Source organism: Sceloporus undulatus, chromosome 8 (genome assembly GCF_019175285.1).
Source record: "Sceloporus undulatus isolate JIND9_A2432 ecotype Alabama chromosome 8, SceUnd_v1.1, whole genome shotgun sequence".
Classification (NCBI taxonomy): Eukaryota; Metazoa; Chordata; class Lepidosauria; order Squamata; family Phrynosomatidae; genus Sceloporus; species Sceloporus undulatus.
Window position 1 is genome coordinate 30,701,830 of NC_056529.1, and position 26,818 is coordinate 30,728,647.

Genomic DNA, 26,818 nt, shown 5'->3' on the forward strand with positions numbered 1-26,818 from the left:
TGGCATTTCAAAAATGAACAAGTTTTATTTGGCATTTGTTTTCATGGATCAAAGCATCTGATGAAGTGGACTGCAGTCCGTAAAGTGCTATGCCAAATACAACTTGTTAGTAGTTCAGGTACCACTGTCTTTTATGTAAAACAGACTAAAACTACTTGCCCAAGGCTGCCTAGTGAGCTACATCACCAAAAAGAGATTTGAATCCACAGGTTCACTAGTTCCAGTTCAACATGTCATCTACCACCCACTTTGAGCTCTTTTTAAGGCCTGGTTTTGTGATTTTAAAAACAGCATGGGCTTCAGTAATATTTACCAGAAGATCTCTTTGAAATTCACACAGTCTCGGTTTACAACTTATGTTGGATGTGTCAATCAGCACTCCAATTCTGCTGCCTTGAATAACTCCAAACATCTGGAGAGGAGGAAAGAAGGGAAAGGCTAGAAAAAAAGATCTTGCTATGATTAATTCGGACCATTGCTAAATACCATTGTAAACAGCCCTTGCCCCCTCTGGACTTAATTCCTGAACTCTTCTGCAATTTGCTGGCAACAGCTGAGGTCCTGGTATTAGCAGGAGAGACTACTACAGTGTCCATTCCTAAAGTATATGGGATTGTGAATCCACAGCTACTATTCCTCCCACTATAAGTGATAGGTGTATCACCTAAATAAGTGACAGCCCATGATGCAAAGCAAAAGCAAGGGGGAGTGTGCCAGCATTGAGTAACTGCAGCCACTGCCCATATAAAGAATCAAACTCTCTCTGTGCCTCTTCTCATCTGTCCAACGCCACTGCCTTGAAGAAATCCAAATGTATTAACCCTCCCTGGTTCTTAACAGAAATGAATATGGATTGGGAATCCATGGACATTTGTTGGACTATAAGTCCCATGAGATGCAACCGACATGTCCATGCTCTTCATCCTGGGGAAAAGTTACTAGGGAGGTGCCTCAGGATTGTCCTGGGCCCAGAATTGTTCTACAGCTTTATAAATGCCTTAAATGAAGGAATAAAAAGCATGCTTATCAAATCTGCAGATGAAACCAAAGTAAGGGACATAAGGAAATACCCCAGAGAACAGGATCAGAATTTTAAATGACTTAACAGATTGGAGAGATGGATCAGAACTAACAAAATTAATTTCAGCAGGGATAAATGTAATAATAATAATTAATAATAATTTGTTTTATTTATAGACCGCTATTCCAAAGATCATAGCGGTGAACAGCAAGTAAGCTAATTAGCAAATAAGTAAGGTATATCTGGCCGTTGAGGGAGAGAGCAGGCCGGCCCAGCGTCATCAGAGGCTGGCCTGAAGATACAGTGTATCTTAATTGTAGATTTTTTCTTATACTGTTATATAATTTTCTTGTACACCGCTATGATCTATTTGGAATAGCGGTTTATAAATAAAACATATTATTATTATTAAGAAAAATCAAAGGCACAAATAATGGATGAGTGAGACATGGTTTGAAAGCAATATATGTGAAAAGGATTTGGGTGTGTGTGTCTTAGTGCACCACAAGCTAAACATGAGCCAACAGTGTGATGCAGCAGCCAAAAATGCCAATGCAGTTCTAGACTGCATCAATAGGGTCACAGTGTACAGAAGGCAGAAACTAATAATAGCATTCTGTTCTGCTCTGGTAAAATCTCAACTGGAATACTGTTCAGTTCTGTGCACAATTCAAGAAGGGTTTTGACAGCCATTTCTCAGGAGTGCCTTAGCTGTATATTCCCTCCATGACAAGGAGTTAGACTAGATGGCCCTTTCAGTCCCTTCCAATTCCATGATTCCATGTTCCTTTTAGTTAGGAATATATTATGGAAAATGGGAAACCCATCAATACATATGGATTCTAGGTGTGTCAACTGGTACTTTTTAACCCACTGACACACCTAGAATCCCTATGTATTGGTGGTCTGGACAAAATCAATACAAGGGGCTCCAGAATTTAACCATAGGCTATGTGAAGAAGCCCTTGTCTCTTTTTGCCAGAAATCTGCTGCTTGATTCTTTTGTAGCATAATCTTTGTTTTCATGATTCATAAATGCTATCTTTTAAGTGAATAAATGGTGCACATTACCTTTCTGCTGCCCTGCAAAAGCCACTGAATTCGTTTGTCATACATATCAATAGCTCTGTAGGGATGAGGAGGAAAAACAGAACAAATACAAATACTGCATAATGCTGAAACTGTAAAAGAGATGGGATTGTGTATTTCTTGTTCCTAATCATAATTCTGATGGAAGAAGAAAAGAAATTGGCTGGATAGGTCATGACAGTGGCTCCTTGGGAAGGTCCATGATGGTTGGGGTGTGTATGCCTTTGCCAGCACTTGCTTCATCAGATCCTTTTAAATTACAGATGCCAACAATTGAACCTTGGAGCTTTCCGCATTTTCCCTCATTGATTTATGTAAATGCATGCACTTCGACGAATGGCTGTTAGGAAATAATACTACCAAACAGAATTAAGGATTGAGGGAGTCAGGTCACCTTTGAGAAAGCAGTCACCTGGCCTATTGACCAGTAATGAAGAAGTACCTTGCAGACACAGGTAGCTGCCTTATACCAGCTGAGACTGTTTGTCTACTCAGTCCACTGTCTGCTGTCCAGGGCAGATGTAAATGTAAGAAGGAACATGCTACTGGATACTTACGCAAGCAACTGAGTTTCAAAATCGTGAACAACCTCCTTGGTAAATTCAATATGTTCTGTTCCATCACTTGCATTTCTAAAAGGAAACAACAGCATATGAATGAACAAGCTGAAAACAGCCAGCTTGAAATGAGATGGCTTTGTACTTACAGCACGACGTTGACTTTCTTGATCAGATTTTCCAATGTAAGATGCTTGTTTTCTAGACCATAGACTTTAACCCAGTTATCCGTGGCTTTTAACCCTGCAAACAGTATAGCTGTATCCCTAAGCCTCTGTTGACAAAAGGAGAACAATTATATTAGAGAGTAAGAAAAGGATCTTTCCTGCAATATAAGGCAGGAAAAGATGTGCTTTAAGTTCAGATATGTACATGATGTAGCAGGATGATTCAGATACAACGCAGACCCAATCTTATGAGATCTCACTCTCAAGAGTATATGACATTATGTTAGTATAATACCCATCAGTCAGAGCTTGAGATAAAGTATTATGAGGAAGAATTCTGAGAATCATAGCTGAGGAAGAAACTTCTCCCAAACTCTGTCTCCAGTCCCATTCAAGAAAGGGGTCCCTAAAAGGATACCACAACTGATAACACTGAAAAGGTTTTAAACAGAGGTTGGATGGCCACATGTTGTGGGTGCTTTGGTTGTCTATTCCTGCATGGGGGGATTGGACCTGATGGCCCTTGAGGTCTCTTCCAACTCAGTGATTCTATGATGCTATGATTGTACTAGTAAGAGATCAAGGAGAATCAACAAAGATGCACTCCTCTGACAGTCCCTTAGACAGAATCAGTTGATGGAGTGGTTCAAGACTTCTAGGAGTCTTAGTAGACCACAAGTTAAACGCGAGTCAACAGTGCGATGCAACAGCTAACAAATCCAATATGATCCTAGGCTGCATCAATAGGAGTGTAGTGTCTACATCAGTGATTCCCAAACTCTGCTTCTCCCAGTGTTTTGGATTTCAGCTTCCAGAAGCCTCAGCCATCTTGGCCAATGATAAGAGATTCCGGGAGCCAAAGGCGAAACGCCTGGGAGAACAGTTTAGCACTCTCTGGTCTAGATTGGGGGAAGTAATAGCACCATTCTATTCTACTGTGGTCAGACCTCACCTGGAATATTGTGTACGGTTCTGGGCATCACAATTCAAGAAGGATATGGACAAGCTGGAGCATGTCTAGAGGAGAACAACCAAAATTGTGAAAGGTCTGGAAACCATGCCCAGTGAGGAGTGGATTAGGGAGCTGCGGAAGGTAAAGTTAAGAGGTGATATGATAGCCCTGTTTGAGTATTTGAAGGGATGTCATATTGAGGAGGGAGCAAGCTTATTCCCTGCTGCTCCAGAGACTAGGACTTGGAGCAATGGATTCAAACTACAGTACCGCCTTGAGTCCCTATACTGGGAGAAAGATGGGATATAAGAAAATAATAATAATAATAATAATAATAATAATAATAATAATAATATGGAATATTTGCAATATTCCAATGTTGCAATATAATATGTACAGTATTATAATTATTGCATTTTGAGAATTTAAAAGGGCTTCTTCAACAGAACAGCTTCCTTCAGGGAGTACTGGAATTCTTCACCATTTATCTATCTGGATCCAGCTTGACAAATTTCACTATATTGAAAAATGTATTCAGTGTACATGTGATAGATCCTCATTCCTCTAAGAATCATGCTCATATGATCTGATTACACAACTGAAATGTTTGTCATACAGGCCTCATAGCTTAAAGCCCGTTTAGTTTCACTGAACATATGCAGAAAGTTATGTACCAATAAATCCTGTGTCTGGTTGATATTGGTAACCAATAGTCCATTATCCTCCTGAAAGTCTGTTATGGAAACATTCTGCCAAGCTCTGCGACCTTTTGGCAAAGTGAAATTTGAATCCGAATTTGTCCTGCAAAAGAAGGAAAGACTTGTTACTGCAACATCACAAAAGTACCCATTCCTTCTTTTTCAGACATGATACGCAGCCATTAACTTTTTAAAACACGAGAATTCTCCAGCATACAATTGACTTCATGGTTTGCTATAAATATAACTATTTGTAATGGGACAGACAAAAACAATACGGCAAATCCAATAAGGCAGTGATTCGAGTTGTGAACACCCCACCAGTCAAGATGCCCAAAGGCCACAAGAAGCTTACCTCCAATTTTTAAAGAACAGCTCCTTGTCCAGTAAATGTGCCATATTCTGTTTGGGAAAAACATTGGAGTTTCGGTTATTTTAATAGGAAAAGCAGCTTTCAAATAGTAAGTGTGCCACCTGCATTATGCGATTGTGTACTTTGATTTGATCATGACATATATTTGGAATGCTTCTAGCATTCCTCACCCAGTAGGCCACTGGTCATACTGGTTGCAGGATTCTGAGAATTGCAGCTACATTTATTTTTCTGCACATAGCCTTTTCCTCCCTATATATGACCTAACAGCCATCCCCACACTAAATGGGCAATAGATACCAGACACTTGGGGATAGTTGCATCTGCCTCACTTCAAAGGTAAAGATATGACAATTCTGCACATGCTCAGGAGTACACTTCACTATTCCATTGCCAGTCAAAACCCATTTTGGAGAGACACCTGGCTCAAATAAATTACAGTGGGCCCTTGCTATCTGCTAGGGTTTGGTTTCAGAAATGCCCATGGATGCTAAAATCTAGGGATCTCCAGGTCCTCCAGTGCAATTCTACAGTCAATGCCAGCCAGAGATTGATCATAGAATCATGTTGGAGGACTCACAATTGCCTAGGAAAGGGTCTTCTCCTAGGTTCTCCAGCACAACTCTATGGTCAACGTCTGGGAAAGTTGTGCTGGAGGTCCTAGAAATTCCTAGAGAGAACATACTAATTAAAACACAAATAATCAAACCTGTAAAAGATTAATCTGCAAATGCAAAGGGCTGGTTGTATTTTTAAAATATTTTCAAGCCGTGGATGGTTGAATCCGTGGATAGGTAATCCATGGATATGGAGGGCTGACTGTAAACCCCATGTTCAAACCATGGTGACTACTGTATATACTCATGTATGATTTAATCAAAAAATTGACCCCAAAAAATCTGAGTCGACTTATCCATGGGTCAATGTAAATACTGTACCTTAACACTCATAAAAACAGAAACCATTCCTTGGAGAAAGACAAGAGTGTAATCTGTCCTGAAAGCACTGACCTTCCTCTATTCTCTCATTCATCCATCCTTCAGTTTGAACATAAACAGCTGTGCCTCCTGCAAATTTGTAAGCTCTTTGTTTCCTTTGTTTCGTCTTTTAGATCCTTTGTTACACAAATCTTAATGGGTCATATCAAAATCCATAATTTTGGACCCAAAACCTGCCCTCCACTTATACATGAGGTTGACTTATCGTCGAGTACACTGGGTCCTTGTTATCCGTTGGGGTTCGGTTCCAGGATCCCCCACAGATAACAAAATCCATGGGTGCCCAAGTCCTATTAAATATAGTGGCATAGCAAAATGGTGTCCCGTATATAAAATGGAAAATCAAGTTTGCTATTTGGAATTTATAATTTTGTAAAATATTTTCAATGCATGGATGCTTGAACTGGTGGATTAAAAAAAATCAGTGGATAAGGAGAGCCGATTGTATATATGGTACTTCATAGCCTTGCCCCTCTTTCCTTCCCAAAGAGGGCTCCAATGCCTTCAAATACCATCACCCAAAGAGTCTGGACTCACCACCAGTTTCTCATTCTTTCATGCTCCTCTCCTTTTGCACATGAAAAGTTCAGGCCTAAAGAACACTCCCCGGCTTGTGCTGCGTTTCTGTTGCCAATGGCAACGGAAGCAACCATGCGCATGGCAGGACCAGGGAGGCATTGCATGCAGCTGCAGCAAGACATCGACCAGAGCTGAAAGGGGCTCCATGGATCTCCCAGGGGGCCTAATGGGATTGTGTGACACGGCAGAATTAAAGCATTAATCGCTTCATTAACGTGTGTAACCATTTTGCATTCAGCTTCCACTATTGCTATTGTTTTACTCTACACTTGTCCTTCTACATTGGCTGGGATTAGGGGCACAGGACCCCTGTGAACGTGGGAAAAACACAAACACCACCACCACTATGTTTTTACCTGAGAGAACACCTCTCTAGGAATCTCCAGGTCCTCCAGTGCAACTCTGTGGCCAACATCCACCAGACATTGACCATAGAATTGCACTGGAGGAGCTACAAATGCCTAATGGAGTGTTCTCTCTAGGAATCTCTAGGTCCTTCAGTGTGACTTTTGGTTAAAGTTGACCATAGAGTGGTGCTGGAGGACCTAGATATTCCTAGAAAGAGCATAGTAATAAAATCTGTTCTATTCTATTTTTGCATTCCCCCCGCCTTGGGACTCTTAGGTTGCACACAAATGCTAATGCAATTGAACCAACGCAAGTGGAATGGAGAGTGGAAACAGGTTTCCCATTGCCCTGTGTAAGATCAGCCATGCTTCTCAGTGACAGATTTGCTAACTTGATGCAAAGGAGAACGGATGCAAAATGACAAAGGGGAACCTGTGGTCCTTGAGATGTTGTTGAACTGCCACTCCTGGTCTGGCCATGCTGTTTGGGGCTCATGGGAGTTGAAGTCCAAGTAGAGGGCCACAACCTGAGAAGTTACTTGTCACGATACTTGGCGGCCCATTCTAAACAGTAATAATCAAAATCATCATCATCACCATCATAGTAACCATCAAACCAGTTTCGTTTCATTAAGTAGACAATTTATTTTGATAAACTTGCTCAATAACAAAAATACAAGTGAAGAAAATTATGTTCATTTTATACAGTTTGTATTAATATTTTGTTTGGAAATAAATTGCAAAAGATGTCCTAACCAATTAGAAAATAATCCTTAGCAGTTGCAAAGGGGGGAGGTGGCGATGCAGTGGAGGGACGAGGGAGAGAAAAGACCATCGCAAAGACCTTGAGCCCAAACTTGAGCTCTTCTGGAGCAGGAACAAAATGAGCAACACTCAAGCGGAGCTTCATTGAAAATGCTTACTTCCTTCATTTGTTTTTTCTCAGTCTTTCACAGGTTTTTGTACATTTTAACAGCAGGCCAAACAGGAACTGAAATGCACTTCTGGACTGGAGGGAAGGGCAGGGGAGGGATGAAGATTTAACATTCACACAAAATGATCCAGAAGATCCCTATCCACTTCTCAGTCCTTACAATTTTATCTCAGGAAGGTCAGGTTTGTAGAATTAAGATCCTCCTCAAACCAGCAGCCTTAAATGTCAACAGACAGTAAAGACAGATTACCAAAAGCAAACGAAACCAAGGTATGTTTTCAAAGAAACCACATTGCAGACATTTCAACAAGGAAAAAGCCATTTGTGTGAAATTTATTGGCGACAGACGAAGGAACGTACAAAATTTACCCATCGGCTGGTCTAAATGAGCACAGACTGAGATGTTTAAGAGCGTATTACAGGCAATGTTGTCATAACATCAAATTCATCGGGGATCATTAATGAAATGAAACGGCAGCTAAGTGACGGAGCCGGGATTAATACAGATGAACTGCCCTTGCAATAAAGGCAAAGCTGGCAGGATTTTAAAATGGTTTATGTGAATGCTCACCCTATCCATGAAGATTTCCTTGGGCAAAAAACTAAAAGGAATTATTACACCAATGAACCGAATTAAGGGCACAGGAATTCATTCCAAAGCCTACAAAACATGTAATTTAAAAAGAAAAGAAAAGAAAGGCTCAATGCTCTTAGATATGCAAAGAAATGTACACACACCAAACCCTCCCCTGCAAAGTAACAGACAGAAGGCCGACAAACAATTGCACCATAAAACTGTGTTTTATATACAGTTTACAAGATATGGTCTTTTTGCTATAAATTAATACTGCACTCTTTGTGACTGTTAAAAATAACGTTGATCCTCTCTCCATCTCACCCTGTTTTTTAACACCTGTAAGGATAATCCCCCCCCCCCCCCCCCAAGCCCAATGGAATAATTCAGAATGTAGTTGTTCAGATCAAAAAAGTCACCTTGGGTTTGGTTTTTTTTCTTTAATGTTCCTGCTGACAGGTCAGACTCCCATTCACAGACCGGTTGTGTGCCATGATCACAAAAAATGAATGCATTGGTTATGATCACAGAGCAATAAAAACCATGTAGCAAAAGACACGTGTTTTTCTCCAGCTGGTGGCAGGAAAATGTCAACAGGTAGGCATTTCCCCCTCTGGGTGTATGCATCATTCTCCTACAATGAAGCTTTCACATTAATCCACTGCTTAGTTTGTGCACTTGAGGCTCTTCTAGTATACTTAACATATAGTTGGATACACCTGACCCTGGCTGCTCCATGTCCCTTGGACCTCCTGGCTCCTTCCTAAGCCCTTGAGAACACATGAGACTTACACCTTTTTCCTCATGAGAAAGCACAAGACATAAATCCTTCCATTTTATGATCTTGTACATGGGGTTAAGTTCCTGGACTCAAAAAACTATCATTTAGGGAGTTTCTACTGGCTTCTAGTGGTTATACTGATATTATTAATACCATTAGCATACCTCTTTTCAACATTACGAACAGAAAGAAGACTTAAGCAGCTGAGATTTTTCTTCCTTTCCTGGCAGGTAGAAAAAGGCAGAAGGGAGAGAGATGGGAAGAGTTTGTGCACTTCACTAGTTTGAGCATGAATGTTGTTTCCTTTGAAATGTTCAGAAGCCATTTTCTGTTGGCATGACTTTCTAATGGAGAAACTCAAGCATGGGACAGGAGGCCCCCATCTGTGTCTGACATGCCAATGAAGAATTGTGTCTAGTATTATAGATTTCGAGGTGGTGGGAAGAATTCACATAGGAAGGTGGGAGGAAAGGGGAAAGAGCAGTTGCAGAGGGGCAACCCAGCCAGAATAAGCTCAAACGCTCCGTTTCCTTTTCTCCAAAGACTGCCTCAAAGCAAAATATGTATGAAGAGAGGCATATGGGAAGCCATAAGGTTAACCCTGGCAAGACAGATAATGGGGCAAAATGAGAATTACACCTACTTTCTATGACAGCAGCCTGCTATGCAGAAATGGATCAGGTGAAGCCCTGTATCATCATCATTTCATCTGTGTGGTTGCGGGGCAGAAAAAGTCAGAATTTCTACATGGCAGGCTGCCACTGCAAGCCCAGAGACAGAGCCAGAAACCGTATCGGCAGCCTCAGGAAAAGATTGAACAGCAGACCAGGGAGAAGAGCTCCAGGAAAGAGGATGATCTCAGTTACTCCACAGAGCTACTTACAATACACCTTTGGAGAAAGGACATTTTTATCATGAAAGGTTCTGGCAGCTACAATTAGTCTTCAGCTTTCCCCCTACAGAGAAGCGAAAATCCTTTATCGGTGTACTCATTTGTGATTAGGCATCAGCCTTTGTGTTGCAACTTTTCCATGATTTCAAGCTCCTTCAGAGCCTTTCTGGACTTCTAACCATCAAACACTCCAGAAACAACAACAACCACCCATTTTGGGTGGGTGGGTGGTCAAATCATTATATAATCGACAGAGAAGACAACCTGATAACACCATCAAGTTATGCCCTTGTAACAACTAGGAAACTTTGCATGGTTTCAAAGTCATTTACCATTTTGAACTCGACTGTGTTACCCCACAACAGGGAGTCCTACATTTTGCAACACGTTTTCCATACCAACAGTAAAATTGGCCAGGATCTCTCTCTAAGCCAGAAGTGACTCTTAGTGTTTGAAAAGGCCACCAGCTTCCAGCCTAGGACTCCTACATTATTCTATCGAGAGGATGGCATATCCCAACACACACAAACAACATTTTTTGCAGAAGTTAGCTCTGTCCTTTGGGAGGTGGCAACATGATGTTAGATTGAAAGTACATAGCCATTACTTTACCAACAGTTATAATGTAGATGCTGCAATAATAAACTGGCTTCAAAACTATTGCAAGGTCCCAACGTTTATCAGAAGCAGTTGATACTGAACTGAGTAGAGTTGGTGCCAGGCATTTACCAATGGCAGGACCCCCAAACACATTGCCTGTGACCAATGCTGTGAGCCAAGAACAATGAATATTGGCTGCTTATGGCCAGCACAGTTGGTAGATAGTGTTTTGCAGGAGACTCTGACCAGACGTTCCTTTCTGGTCAGTATAGGCTGATGCTCACCTTCAGTAACTATTACACACACTGTTGACATGAGTAACTAGGAAGTGACCCTGCAACTGGGTTAAGTGAGCAACATTTGCCTATAAGAAGACAGGAGAAGGGAAACAATTTTTGTGCATTATGAAGGCCCATGATTTTTTAAGCATCCAAACAGAACATCAGGTGACCATCTTGTTCTTTTTGGTACCAATGCTGGGTTTGAATATTTCCACACGAAAGCATGTTCCTGTGTGTCAACCTATGTTAATATAACAAGTAAAGCTAGAAATGGGGCGGGGGGAGGATGGACGGATACCCGCCTCGAGAACGTAAGAGTCGCTCATAATTTAAGTAGTGTACTTTCCCATCGCTAGGTTGGGACGGTTAAAAAGCATGACATGATTTCACCTTCTATCCCCAATATACAAATAAATTACCATACAAAGAAGAAGAAGAAAAAAAGAACCCTCTTAGCTTAACTTAAAATTGCACCTAAAAAGGCATGGAGTTGTTGTACCTATTACAAAAAAACAGTTAAAACCAAGGGCTGCTACAAAGAATGAGGTAAACTGAAGACTCCCCCAGCTATGCAGCCTTCAGAGAAATGGCTTTGTTTCTTTTCTTTCTTGTTTGTCCCTATCAAGTTTAGGTTTTCACACCACAGTGTTTTGCTAGCAAAGTTTCCAAGCGTTCTCTTCAAGGAACTTGTGTACGTTTGTGTGTGTTTCTGTCTGTGTGAGTATATGTGTGCGTATACGTATACACACACACACATATATATACACATATAGATGTATACACATTCTGCATACTGCATCAGCAAAATATATATATTTTTATATAAATATAAGGAACAATACCCAGCCACCTTCCCTCTCTCCCCCCAAAAATGTTCCTTGGTGTTTCTACAGATCACAGGGCTGGGGCAGTGGTAGATGAGCATTTTGTTGTAACAGGTTTCTGAGAACATCTTTTGATCTATTGGCTTCAGGGTGCAGTAAGTGTAAAGTTGATCTGTTCTCTTGTTTTTGATGGCAGACACTTCTTGCCTATCGCAGAAGGAAGATGCTAATCTTCTAAAGAGAGGTGAGGCCAGCCCCACTTCCAACTCCCTTGGCAAACCCCTGGTCAACCAAAGTTCATAAATACTTTGAGATTTTCAAAACTGTCATTTCTTTTTTTAAAAGGGTACAGTACAGTGATGTGGAGAGGGGTGGCGGCACAATAACGCTGCTCGGTTGTGTAGAAAATAATTCCTCCTACACGAGTTCCTATCACAGTGCACACACCTGACTGCATCTGGATGCTCAGGAGATGAGTCAAGGTTGTCTGTATTTGGTTATGGGAAAGGCTCTCCATTGTAAAAATAAAATAAAGATTCTTAAAAAATTCAAAGTGCATAGTGAAAACAGAGACCTCCTCCTTCTGGTTAAGTCTGCAACAGCCCGACACTGGCATCCTCCCGAGAATGCGTAGGACATCCTCTTCTCCTTCATGACTGAATGATGCAGAATTTAGACATTCGTCAGCCGGGTAAACACACTTTGCCAGCAAATAGAAGTCCCACTATTGTAAAGAAAATGGATAAAACAAACAGTACGTAAGATGAACCAACCACTGTGTTGTTCGGCAGTTTATAAGGTTGGCCTCCCACTTCATTGATGTAAAATCCTATGGGAAAGATTAGGGCTGCCATGCAGAATAGGATCACTGTAGGGAAAGACAGAGGGAAAAATAGGTTAGTGAGATGAGGCATGGTGACAATTCACAGCATAGGAAAAACCACAGTCTTTGGGCCTTGGAAGTATCACCTCACTCTATCCCAGAAGTACGAAAGTACCTTGGGACCACAGTACCTTGCCTTTCCCTTTATATGCCCAATCAGCACTGAGCTCTCCTTATAGTTGTTTCTGTAATCAGCAGAATGCTATATGGCAATATGATGGATGTTGGCTTTTCCCATGCTTTGAAATTCTCTTTCTTGGGAGGTTACAGAGGAAGAAACAGTTACTCTTCAATACATATCTGCTTTTGCAGTCGTTACTTCCTCAGTAATTATTTTCACCACTTCCTTTAAGATTGTGGGATTGTCATCATTGATTTCCAATTATTTAATTATTTGTTTTATTTAAAGGGAATTTAATAGTTTTGTATTCCTTTTCTGTTTCTTTTAATATATCGTGCTGATCCTTGACTGCAATAAAACGTTTACTTACTATTAATATGAATCTTAGAAACTGTACAGTATCAAACAGTATAGAAATATGGCAAATAAATAAATAAACAACATTAAAGAAGGCGGGGAATAATAATAATAATAATAATAATAATAGGTTTTATTATTAATAAAATGAAGTTTGGAGGGATGTGTGTGCTCAAGCCAAGCGATTATTCAGATTGGGTGCTTTGTTCTTGGAACATTTACCAACCTTCAACAAATATCTTAAGAGAACCTCTTGCTTCTATGAAAACTTTTTCCCCAGTGACAGACCAGATCAAGATTGTATCCCACCAACTGGCTCAACTGGGATGGGATGGTGAATTATGTTCTCTTCATACAAGCTCACCATGCGCCCACTTTTAGGACCAGACACATATTAAGTTAAATCCTAACCATTTCTTTATAAAGAGACTACCTAGAACCACAATGATAATGCCTTATGCAAGTCAGACCAGCATCCTATGGCCCAATTGGTAGCAACTCCCCACAGGTCTTGTGCATGTCATGCTACCTAAGTCTTTCAAATCCTATTAAATTAAATTAAAGCTTTTAAACTAAAGATGCTGTGAATTGAATCTGGTGTCTCTCCTACATGCAAAGTACAGTCTATGTCTCTCACAGCCTGGAAAATTTATTCTTTGAATTACAATTCTTAAATTCTATCAGCCAGCATGGCCACTGACTGGGAATTCTGTGGGTTGCAGTCCAACAAATTACTTCCCAATCTCTAACCTTTTATCAACTTTGAGCAGCAAGTACTGTTGCTTCTCCTTCAAATGCCCATTTTCCTCCCTTTTATAAGAATGCGAGCTCATCCATCTGTGTGCCTCAACTGAGCCAGTGAATGAAATAACAGCAATAAAGCATTCTCAAATCTAGTCGGAAACACAAACACACTGATTTCCTTGTTCATGTATGTGCTGTGAACTGGGAGGAAATAATTCTCTCACTTGGAGCCCATACTTGAAAAAATTCTGGGAGTTCCCATACTTCAGAGTCAAGGAAGAAGGAAAGAGCCGAGGACACAGAATTCATGTCAGCAGTAAAAACAGGCACGGGAACCCCTAGTCTGTGGGCCTAATCCAGTCCATCAGTGTCCCCAGTTCAGCCCATGAGTGTTAGAAATGCTGCTTCTCCCTAAACCTGCATCCCATTAAAAGGAAATGGGGAAGGGGAGCGACAGGATCTAGCCAGGGACTATACTTCTAGGGAGCCAGATTGAGACATTTCATATATAGGGAAAGCAAGGAAGACAGAGAAGGCCTTAACTTTGAATACTCTCAGCTCCTGAAGCATCAGTGGAATGCCTCCAGCTTCACTTTCCCAATACAGAAAAAGTAAAAGGCTAGTGCCTCAGAAACTGTCTGGAATGGTTTCAGCTGACTGTTCAAAGAGCCAGTGACATGGGAAGGCATGCCTGCAACCTCCAGTGTGATCTGGTTCATGAGGGGTGGTCAATGGGATAGGCAGTCCTGATTTAAGTCATGAGGTCTCTAGCATCTATCCATTGTTCAAGGATTGCTTGTTCCTCTGTGTACCTGTCAGGCAAAATGGGGCTTTTTAAACATTAACCTCCCAGCTACAGAACACCTTCTATACATTAGCTACCCTTATCACATGTTAAAATATCAAGACATCTTTTAATCAGATTTATATATGAACACCACATCACAAGATTATTATTTCTTAGACTGTTGGGTCCCTTTGCTGTGTTATCCTGCAATCTTACTCAGGCCATATGAAACAGATTAAACTGTGCTAACAAAACATGCACACACAAACCCCAAACAATAATAGTCTGGAGCAAATACTTGTGGTCATATGCTACACATGAACACATGTGGTCATGTCCTAGAAACAAACTTGGAGACTCGTGATTTCTTTTGGCCACAGATGGCATGTAACCAGACTGTCAAAATGAAATACCTACCTGAAACACAGAGCCTTCCCATCCAAATTTGAAATAAAACAAACGGGCTTAATTCAGTTTATTGGGACATCAGTTAGACCACACCACTAGAGGGAGCTTAAAGCTTTCCATTCATGCAACACCTGCGTGCTAACAGATAAGGAGAGGAATTTAAAACATCTTATAACAAGGGCTTCTGTACTAGTAAGCCCCTAATTCAAACAGCTTCTAGCTTTGCCACCTGTAAAGTGACTGCAAAATTATATTTGTTTTTCACAGTGGCAGATTTTTAAGTGGACAAGGGCACTGGGATATCATTTTTAGTTCTTTGTATCTATATTTAGTGCAACTCCATCATTAGCATCGAATGGATCTCCACATGCATGCAGAGTGAGGTGAGCAAATGCAAAAGAATGGGTTTACTACTTCAAACTACTGGTGGCACATATCAGTTTTGAGCATTCCTTCATGTTAAAAGAAACCCAGTTCACTGCACAGATGAAAAAGCACATCCAAGTAATAAGTCTTCTACCTGTGCCGAGAAAATGAGCACAGCAGGCAAGCATTTCCATATCAGGGAGGACCATTAAATAATGTTTCTACAGTCTAAAGTGGTGCAGTCTATTCTACCACTTAACTCCACAGCATGACAAAGCCAGGCTTTTATTTGCCTACACTTCGAAGGAAGTTTTATTCTGGGATGTGCTCATTTTTAACAAGGGCATAACTTATAGCCCCCTCTGCAGAGATTGCTGAACCCTATGAGGCTTCCATGGTATGATGTGCCCCTATTGAAAAATGGCTGCTGCAGTTGCTCTGCAGAGAGACATTAAAAATTATCTCTGAACTCTTTCTTCAGGCTCCCTTGTTGTTGCTGAACACTTCAGCACTGATTCGTGTATAAGCTGACCCAGTTTTTTCCAGTTGATTTATTTTGTCAATTTTTTTCAACTTAGGGGTTGTCCACATGTGCCCCCCCCCCCGACCATGTGTCATCCAGTTCAGATAGCACAGGCCAAAACTTCAGGGGCAGGATCAGGCCTGATCCCGCCAGATCTGGTGGATCCGGCCCAATCCCAGGGTAAGCAGCCTTTACTCTGGGCCAATTTGACCCCTGGTTTGCCATGGAGTTTCCTGGCAACTCTACAGCAAACCCTAGGTTTTTTTACACATCTGCCTTGCACTCCTTACCTTGTCATGCTGTTGCTTGTATTGAGAAGCCCTGCTCGGATGTGAAAACAGTGCACCTGACCACATAGGTTACTGCACTGAAAGCTTCTCAATATCAATGACGATCATGGCAAGGTAAAAAAGCACATGTCGGTAACAGATCCTGGGGACCCAGGACAGCATGGGCTGAGCCTGTACCATCCTGGCCCATCTGCGCATCCCCTTATACATATGTATATACAGTACATCACTTTGCTTTCTTTCTTAAGAATGTCAAGAGGTTACCTGTTGGATCTAGTTTAGCACCCTGTACTTAAATCAAGCCTGCCATCCAGTATACAGCAGGGCTGAGGATCTCTGGTCCTCTAGATTATTTCAGAAAATGCCTTCAAATTCACTGTCGTTGGCCATGTTGAATGAGGCTGCTGGAAACTGCAGTCCAAAGCACTAGGAAAGAGACATTTCCCACACCCAGAATACAGAAAGCTGACTTGTGTCAGATACGACTGTGAGTCCATTTAGTTAATCCATCTATAATCTGTTTTGACTGTCAAAGATGCCTCAAGTCTTGGGTGGAGGGTTTACGCCATTATTTGCTACTTAAACCTAATTGAAGATGCCAGGAAATGAACCTGGAACTTTATGCTCTACCACTTCTGGGAGTTGCATGCCTCTGACATGCCCACTGCTAAGCCATATATGGCAGAAATTCTCCCCCTGCTATTTGCATTAGCAACAACGATACTCTTCTTGAAGCTGGAAGTTCTATCATGGCTACTACTGTCAATTTCTGCTGCTGCTATTGTCACTGACTGTAAACTGAGCAATCATTTTTAGAACAATTAATCCAGATTTTACTGGATTAATAACAAACATATGCAGTTTATTCTGCTTATGACAAACCATCAAAAACATGTTGTCCAGGCAGCGGCTTTTGAACTCTTACAGAGATAGAAACACTGGCTTTGTTGGTGATCTGCCATTCAGCTGGGTGGGTGAGAAGCCAGTATGTACAGAAACAGCCAGTATACAGATACTGTTTTTACACAGAGTAGAGGCTTCAGGCTTCCACAGGGCGAAGGAGGGTCCAGCTTGTTTGGAAGCATGTCTGTAATTGCAGGATAGACATGAGTGCTCCTTTACTGACATTCCAAAATACAAGGTGACTCTTAAAGAGTTTGGCCTGCCGCCAATACCTACTCTGGAGCCAGACAAGGGCACACTTACTTCCAGTGAATGCTATCCAGCGTGCGTATTTAGTTGCTTCTCTTCGCCAGTGGGAAGCCACTAGCAAGCCACACGTGACAGTCAGTGAAATGATGCCCATGATGATGAAAAATAAGGTGGTGACCCACTCAGGAGGCAACCGGGGAGGAATACAGGTTCTGTCACGTCCATGAATGGTTTGACACTGTCGCACAAGGCCAACTGTGAGAGCACCTGAAATGACATACACGACAAGCCATTAATGGAAGTTTCAGGTAAAGGAGAATGTGTTCATTTTTCTTCCCCTTCGGAAGAGAGGATGTTAAGAATAGCCATACTGAATTAGAAGCAAAAACCAGTTTCACATAGAACTCCATCTCCTCACAAAGGCTTATCAGATGTCTCTGAGCGACTGCAAGGAGGATGACAAAACCGACAGCATTCACCCATTGCTGTTTCCCAGTAGCTGATATTCAGTGGCACATCACCTCTGAATCTGGAGATTGCATGTAAGCATCACAGCCAGCAGCCATTGATTTAAAAGTTTAGATAGTCATAGAGATTCAATGTTAGTGGTAACTAAAGGAAGCTCTGTCACAGGAGATGAGAGTCTGTGGGCCTCCATGTGTTGGATTCAGAGACTCCCACTTACCCTAACCTGCAAAATCAACAATCAGGAATTACGTGATTTGTAGTCCAAAAACATACGAAGAGTCACAGATCCCCTCTCCCCTCCCAACTCACTCCTTAAGAAGATCAAACCTGTATAATTCTTTCTATTCAGTGCAAATCAGAAGTTCAATTAAATCCACAAGTGCTGTCATTGGCTGTCTTCTCATGTAATGCTAAACCAATGTTTAGTTCTACAAGAACAAACTCAGCTTGGGCTCTCATACTGCCTTTCCACCTCTAGCAGTCAAAATATGTAAACTTCATATTAGATTAACCGCCGTTCCGCAATATATCCAGGTGCTAAACTTATTAATCCTAATGATGGTTTGTTCAAACAAATCAGCCACACAAGGCTGACTTGTTTCAAGTTTGAAGTTGACTTGTTTCAACAAACCACAGTTTCCCTGGATTCAAGCTGCAATGAATTTAAAATGGAAATGAAAGCTTCCCATGTGTGATTTTGCAAAATCTCAAAGACTGTTTGCTGCACAACATGCAAATGCAGCAACATGCAGATGCAGCAACAGACTCCCACAGTCAGCACTGGTCAGAAATACACACACACATCCATGAACAATTATAACTGTGATGGCTTCAAGGAACTCACTTACCAATGCATCTAGACAAGCCTTCACTAGAGAGGTTGCCATACAGTATTACCAATGCGGCTTCATTTATTTTTCTCCAAGCTTCATATGCATCCACTTGTCTGGATGCCTTGGTTGATATTGCAGAATTATAAATAGCCTGGCAGCTCTTCCCACAACCCATTCTACAACTAGTTCTTCCCACAACAATATGTGGTTTTACTATGCTCATAGTAGTAATTGGCAGGACAGGCCATAAACTGAAAACTTAGGGTAACACTGATGTGCTGGTGCCCCTAACTAAAGAATTCGTCTAGAGGCGGACAATTATTAGAATGTTCCAAGTTACACAGCGCTGTGTAAATTTACAGCGCTTCATAAATAAAGGTTAATAATAATAATAATATTAATAACTTGTAAAAATGCCACATGTATCCATAAGAGTCACATTTCAGTTTGTTCCTTTAAAGAATGCATTTTTAGAACCAGTTTCTGAACCTTTCCAAGGCAGAGGAACTACACTAGAGAAATGCATAGACTGTGGCCAACTGAGAAAGTTCACTTATCGCAGCTCTGAATATTGCACACAATCACAACTCTTTCAGTTGTTACAGCTATCCCAGATATTTGCCATACTACAGAGCCTTCATTTTCCAGAAAGCCAGGCAAAAATAATTAACAGAAGATGGCTGTTTAATGAATAATATTCATGTGGCAATGGAAGACTTATTCCACATTAGCTCAATTCAGAAGAGAATAGACCAATGCAACAAGCCTTTGTGTATACAAAACAAAACAAACACATAATCATGTGTTTCATATTAGTCAGAAACAAAGAATTCTGGTATGAATTAAATCAAAGTTGGTGCATTCAAGAGACACATGATGAAATGATTTGAAACCATGACTGATACAAAATCTCCTTCACTGCTGCAAACTTACAAATATTAGCATTATTTATCTGACATCCACTAGTATGCGCACCTGCAACTCTTTCCTCAAGTTCCTTCCCCTCTTACCCTATGACACATTTGTCCCAATGGTGAAAGAGGGATAGAGGCCAGGGACATATTCAAAGAGGAATGCAGAAGAAAGCCAAAAAGAAAGACAGAAATCAATGGATGACAGGAAAAAAAAAAACTTCAAGGAATAGACAGCTAAAGGAAAGGGAAACAGGAATAGACCCAGAATCATGAATGCAATTGTCCAGCATAAGAACAATAAGTACTATAATAACCACTGCAGAGAAATAGAAGAGGAGAACAAAAAACAAAGCAAAACAAAGCAAAGAAGAAGAAGAGATCTCTTCCACAAGATCAGCAAAATAAAAAGGGAATTTCAAACCAAGGTCAGGGATGCTCTATGACCAGCAAAGGAACACAATACTTGACCAAGAGAAAACTAAAGGATGATGGAAGCAATATATAGAAGAGCTATAAAAAGAGATGAAAGGATTAATGACACATGGGAAAAAGAACCATATGAAAATCAACTCTAAATTGTAGGTGAAATCAAGAGAAATAAATCACCAAGAACAAATGACATACCAATAGAGCTACTGCAACTTACAGACACAGAAGTAACTTTAGTTCCAACTAAAATCTGCCAACAAATATGGAAAACAAACAAGGGTATTACCAGAGACCAGATCCCCAAGCTCTCCTCATATTAAATATCAAGTTAATATTAAAATTAAATTCTTCTTGCCTTTCACCAGGGGATGGTTTCTTCTTAGTTAAGATACAGTACTTACATCGACCCGTTGATAAATCGACTCAGGTTTTTTGAGTCAATTTTTGACTAAAATTTCTAGACTTATACATGGGTATATATATATATATATAGTAATTCTGAACAATTTAAGTGAATTTCAGATGATTTGGGATGGTGGTGGTGATCAAGCCTTATTCCACTGAGATGGAAGATAGTTCTGACAGCAAATGCTTCCAACTTCATCTCTTCATCAACCTACCAAACAATCCTGGTTTTCTAGGTAACAAACAATGCAAAGCATGCAATAAAAAGGAAGACAAAGCACAGGCCATGGCACCTGCTTCTGCCCAACTTTACACCTTTGAATTATTCAAAGGTTTTCCAAGGCTGGGAGTATGGCATTAACTGTGTCACACACCTTACAGACAGAGCATTATAAATAATGTATAGCCCAGCAGCAGCCAAAAACAGCAGCGTTGCTTGTTCTTAAGAACAGGCAGAGAGAAAAACTGGAACATTAGCTCTTACCCTGGTTTTTACCTTGTAGTTTGTTGATGCTCTTCCCAATCATTCCAGACAGGCGGGAAAAGGAAAAAGTCCTTTTGTTGTTCTCACATGGGGGGGGGGGGGGGGCTAATCCTAGATGGTCAGTTGTTAATACAGATAAAGAGCCACATGCTCCTGAAAAAATGTAGGCAATTCCACTGCAGAACATACAGAAAAAGCGGAGTGGGTGGTTGGGGAGGATGCTGTAGCCCAAATCCTCCCAACAGACCCAGGTTGCTTACCTCTAAACTGTATCATTCCTCAACTCTCTTATTTTCATACTTAGAGAAACTTGGATAGTTTTGCCTACTGAAACATGCATCTCAAGCTATGCGATGAGGGAGACTGGTAATTCCCCCCCTAGTTTACCAGTGGCAGGGACCAGTCCATGGACCACCACTTTGCATAGTCGTGAACTTAGGATGCATCTACTACAACAAACCTTATGCAGTTCTACTTAAAAGCTGATTATTCAGGAAACATGTTTTGTGACATTGGTTTCAAAACTTAACAGGTGATAAGGTAAGCTTTGGTCGAGCCTGTACCCTTTCCAAGTACAGGGCCAGAGGTAACTTTTCTTCACTCTTTGCACAGAAGTCTAGCATATCAGCTACAAAAAGAGTCTGGTTTTTTGCTACCTATTGGGGGGGGGGCAAGATATGGGTTCACCTCTTCATCTGTCATGCAGAACAAGGCCTTTAAATCACACATTGAGCTTACATTACTTCCATTTCAGCACTTCTTTATCTTGCATTTGGCCTGCTAAGAGTATAAAGTGGGAATCTATTTGCCGGAAACAAAGATGTTTAAGATGACAAGTAAAATATGGGTGTAAATACATGTATGTACAGTACCTGAAAATGTCATTTGACATCACATTGAAGAGTATAGATTTATTTATACTCTTATTAAGAAAAAAATCATAAAGTTTTTTTTAAAGTTAGCTTTGTTCTGAAAGAGACAACTTCTGATTGTATTTCTTAAATCTGTAATTTCAAAACATGCATTCAAAACACAGCAGAGGCTGCATTACAGAAAGGCTTCTCTTGGCAGGTTGTTGAGTTTGTAGATTAAGAGGTAACCATGTTCAGACTTGTACTCGGAGCTCATAAATCTTACCTCCACAATATTCCAATCTCACCCGATATACACACATTGCCACTTATTTAAAGAGAAAGATTAAGACAAAAGGTTGTATACCCAGAATACCCCATCAAAGTAAGGAAAATGTCTGAAATATCTGAACGCTGTTTGCCATTTCCCCCTTTTTAGGTAACATCTTTCTTTTAAGGTCAATTGCACACTTCAACTTCAAGATCCGGGACATAAACTGTGTCCCTTATTTCAAAAGGAAAATATCCCTTAACACAGTGACTGAAAACAGAACCATCCCATTTTCATTAGTATTTTACTGGTATTTCAAAATGGCCCACCAGCATGGCTTTCACACACGTCTCATTAAAACCACATTTTCACGACAGCTTCTCTGGCATGCATTTTCTGCTTTGCAAAGAATTACAAGCAAAACACTAGTCATCTGAGCTTTGGTCATGATGCCGCTTCCTTTATAAATTAAAAGGCTGCCTTTCTGCATTGAGCTCAAAGCAAGATAGATGTTTCTCCTCTCACTTGCTGTAAGCCACCTCGATCTCATTGGAGAGGCGGGGTATTATTATTAGTATTATTATTATCTGTTCTTATACTTACAGAGCAATCCTATATATGTCAACTCAAACATCCATCCCACTGGGTTCAATGGGATCAACTCACTGGGAGCATACATTTAACTGCTTCCTTAAGACACTTCTAACGACTCATCAAAGTGAGATGAACCTTGTTTAATTTGTAGGCAAGCTTTTCCTTAGATCTTCTTGGAGAAAAGGTAAGAAATAAATGCAACCCTACTAAGGAATAGAGGTCCACCAAGTTCAGCCTCCTGTTCCCAACGGTGGCCAAAAGATGGTTCTGGGAACTGACAAGTCCATGACGGCAAGCTCCCCCCTTCTCTGAAGCAACTCAGTGTAGTTTTGTCGTTGTTGTGCTGCTGGTGGTAGTGGTGTGCCTTTAAGTCATTTTCAAGTTATGGGGACCTTAAGGTGACATTATCACAGGGTTTTCTCCTGCTGAAAATGGAGAGAAACATATATTATCTAGGAGTGTTTCACTCTGCCTGGAAAAGAAAGAATTCTGTCATCAAATTACAAGGAATGGGGAGAAAACAACCTGTCCACATTTTCATCCAACTACAAGAGCTTCTGGCGGCCTTTGCACTCTTATTAAACAAGATTTGCACTGGCAAGCTGAGATTTTATATAATGGGGATAAATATTCTCATTTCTTAGTTATTAAATTCACATACAAGGTTTTAGAAGTGATATTGATAAATGTATATATTCCACCTATTTCATCTCCTTTCTTTAATACCAACTTGTGGACAAGTTTAGAAGTTCTTATGGATGAACTAACAATCAGATACCCTCGTTTTATAATAATTCTTTTGGGGGACTTTAATGCCAAAGTAGGTCCTTCCCTGCATGATTTTGCTAAAAAGAATAATATACCAAATGAATTCTTTGATAATCATCCTCAATGGCGCTCTAGAGATAACAAATGTAATAGTGCTGGATTGTCCTTGGTTTCTCTAATTTTTAAAGCCAGTCTTCAAATTCTGGGAGGCAAAGATGAGGACGATAGATATATATACCCCTATACATACCATGCACATAATTCCAGTAGTGTGTTAGATCTTATCTGTGTTTCAAGAAACAAGGCTGATATGTTTTCTGAGATAGACGTCCACCTAAGAGGGGAAAGTGATCATCAACCTGTGAGTGTAAAATTTCGGGGCTCGTCAGATCGAAGACCAAGTTGTAGGGCAGACAGTTGGATCGTAAATAATCAAGAGGTGAGGCAGAATGGCAGACTTAGATGGGTTAAGGTTGATACCACTGCAATAGCAGGGAGCCTCAAACTAGAAGAGATAGATAACTGGGCTAATATAATTCGGTCATCTTCAGCAGAATGGCCATCTGTTACCAATGCATTTACTAATATATGTCAAACATTGAAGTGTCATCTGACAACCAACCTTGTGGGTAAAAGTCACCAGAAAGGTTTTTCTCCCTGGTTTGACATAGAATGCAGAGTAATGAAAAAGAAACTGATGTTAGCACTGAGGTCTGCACAGCGGAGTTCCTCTTGTGAGGTACAAGCTAAGATGCTGTCCCTCAGAAAGGAATACAAAAAACTAATAAAATCAAAGAAACAAAATTATGCCTCATCAATGTGGACAGGTTTAGAGTTAGCCGCTAAAAGTCACAACTCAGCTATATTTTGGCATCCTGTCTCAGGAATTCGAAAGGAAAGGAGATTCCCATATGATATCCCTATACCTGCTAAGGAATGGGAAAATTATTTCCAAGGGTTATTTGCTTTAAATAGCTCCATTGAAACCCAGCATTTAAGCGCTGATTCCCTAGCTATTGAATTCCTGCCTCCTTGGCCACCAGTCTTGGAAGAAGAGACTTTGTCTATTATTAATGGGCTGAAAAACAATAAAGCCCCAGGGGAGGACTTTTTACCGGCAGAATTATTTAAACAATTCAGTGAATGGTGGGTGCCTATTCTGACAGGTCTCTTCACACATATAAATAATACCTGCCAGGTTCCAATTGGCTGGAAATTGGCAATAGTGGTCCCCATTTATAAAAAGGGGAACAATAAAGACCCCTGTAATTACAGGCCTATCAGCTTAATAGACATCGTAGCCAAAATCTATTCTAGGCTCCTTTTGAATAAACTTGAAAGTTGGGTTAATGAAAAGGGCATCCTATCAGAAGAGCAAGCGGGATTTAGACAAAATCGATCCACCATAGATAATTGTTTTATTTTAAATCATATGATTGCCAAATACCTTAGCAAAGGAAAACATCTATACGCTGCCTTTATCGATCTGTCAGCTGCCTTTGATACTGTGAATAGAGAAATCCTCTGGAGTAAACTGATTGACCTTAAAATAGAACTGAGACTGCTGTTACTAATTAAAGCCCTGTACACTGGTACTTGTCTGAAAGTGAGACTTGGGTCAAATGGAGCCTTATCCAATAGAATTCACACATATAGAGGGGTACGACAAGGGTGCTTACTAGCCCCCTTGCTATTTAATTTGTATATAAACGATCTACCAGGACATTTGAAGGACTCAGCACTCCATATGCCTTGTGTTTCACATACTTCCTGTAACATCTTGCTCTATGCTGATGATATGATAATGTTATCATATTCACAAGTTGGTATATGAAGGCTGTTAAGAAAACTTAGCTGTTATTGCCAGAATAATTCTCTGACCATTAATAAATCTAAGTCAAACATAATGGTTTTTGGTAAAAGACAGCAGAGACACAGATGGCAATTAGAGGGTGAACCAATTGAACAAGTAAAGTCCTTTTCCTATCTTGGTGTAACATTCAATGAGAATGGATCCTGGTCATGCCATCACCATAAAAGTTCACTTAGAACAAAGGCACGTATGAATCTCATTCTTAAACTAAAAGTCAACAAGTACCCAGGCTCCTTAGCCCCAATAATTAGTGTATACAAAGCTAAGGTTATACCTATGCTTTTATATGCAGCAGAAGTATGGGGTCTAAATTCCACCGCAGTAGCAGAACTAGCCCAGTCTCAACATCTGAGAAGTATCCTAGGAGTAGATAAAAGGACCTCAGCAGCTGCTGTGAGAGCGGAATTAGAAATTTATTCTATCTGCTCTCAAGCTAAAATCAGTGTTCAAAAGGTGTAAAATTAATGAAATGGAGCCAAACAGACTTCCTAGACTATGCTTATTAGAACAGTTGCACTCTCAATTGCAATCTTCATGGTCCTGGCAACTGTTAAACTTTATAAAGGGTGCAAGACAGAGAATTTTGGACATTGTGGCTCAAGAAGATATAGCCACACTCAGTAGGGTAGGCAATTTAAAATGGTTGAGCCAATACAAACGGTCCTTTCAAATGCCATCTTATCTAAAACTACAGATCCCTAAACATCTCAGAGAGGCATTTACCCGAGCAAGATTCGACCAACTTGATACCATGGTAAGACATGGAAGATTCCAGGGTATCCCTTATAATGAACGAATTTGTATATGTGGGGATCATGAAATTGAGGATCTAGCACACATTTTGTTTAGATGTAATTTGTACCAAGCAGAAAGGGATCAATATCTTCATCCCTATATTAAACGAACAATATACTGGGATACCCACATCAGAACATCATACTTTATGAGTGGACAAGATTCAAAAATCTCTATTGCCACAGCTCGGTTCCTTCATAAAGCATCGCTGTTGAGATCTAGATATGTCGGAATGATTGGTGTTAATTGTAAGGGGGATGAACAGATTTGATGTATGTCGACGGATATTTTATGTTACTTCTGCCTCCCATTTCAATTCCAATTTTAATTCTGTTTTATTCCCTATGGTAATTATCTTACATACTACTGTTTAATTGTTAACTATTTTATTTTATCTGTTTACTAGTATATCCTTTAGCACATATTGTATATCTTTTAGATATATATAAGCTGTAGACAAGTAGTGCATGTTCTGGTTCTGGTGCACGCTTAGGTTATGCATATGTATTTATATTGTATGGAGGTTTATTGCACCTAGTGCACTGTATTTACATTTTATATATAGCTGTGTGATACTGCTTTTTATTATGTTACTAGTATTTTGAAACGGCCCTTGGGCTACTCAATAAATTGTATTGTTATTGTTATCCAACTACAAGATTCCTGTTGTGACTCAAATCGAGACTAGAGCTTAGACTATTAGTTTAAAAATTAGCTTACAGTAAATATTAGCTTAAGAACTTTCTTCATTTATGAAGTTTCATGAAAGAACATATCATTATTAATGCGAGTAACAACAACAACAAAACCCTCCACTATTTCATTAGCTTGGTAC

General features: G+C 40.3%; 1 protein-coding gene across 5 annotated transcripts in view; it reads right to left on the reverse strand.

The window, feature by feature from the left end:
• Window positions 1-26,818, reverse strand: part of LOC121914140 (uncharacterized protein C16orf52 homolog B) — a 62,090-nt gene that overhangs the window by 25,565 nt on the left and 9,707 nt on the right. For 2 of the 5 annotated variants that reach the window (XR_006100474.1, XM_042437230.1), the window contains exons 2-7: window positions 4,840-4,886; window positions 4,461-4,587; window positions 2,817-2,941; window positions 2,668-2,742; window positions 2,093-2,147; window positions 314-412 (exon numbers count right to left, since the gene is read on the reverse strand). Coding sequence is in view for 4 of the 5 variants with exons in the window: in XM_042437230.1 (XP_042293164.1) it covers window positions 314-412; window positions 2,093-2,147; window positions 2,668-2,742; window positions 2,817-2,941; window positions 4,461-4,587; window positions 4,840-4,883 (525 nt within the window). In the remaining variant the exon portion in view is untranslated. Of the gene's footprint in view, window positions 1-313; window positions 413-2,092; window positions 2,148-2,667; window positions 2,743-2,816; window positions 2,942-4,460; window positions 4,588-4,839; window positions 4,887-6,392; window positions 6,469-7,407; window positions 12,536-15,036; window positions 17,234-17,352; window positions 17,566-26,818 lie in introns of those variants that run through there. The other 3 variants (XM_042437231.1, XM_042437232.1, XM_042437233.1) reach the window with 3 other exon arrangements.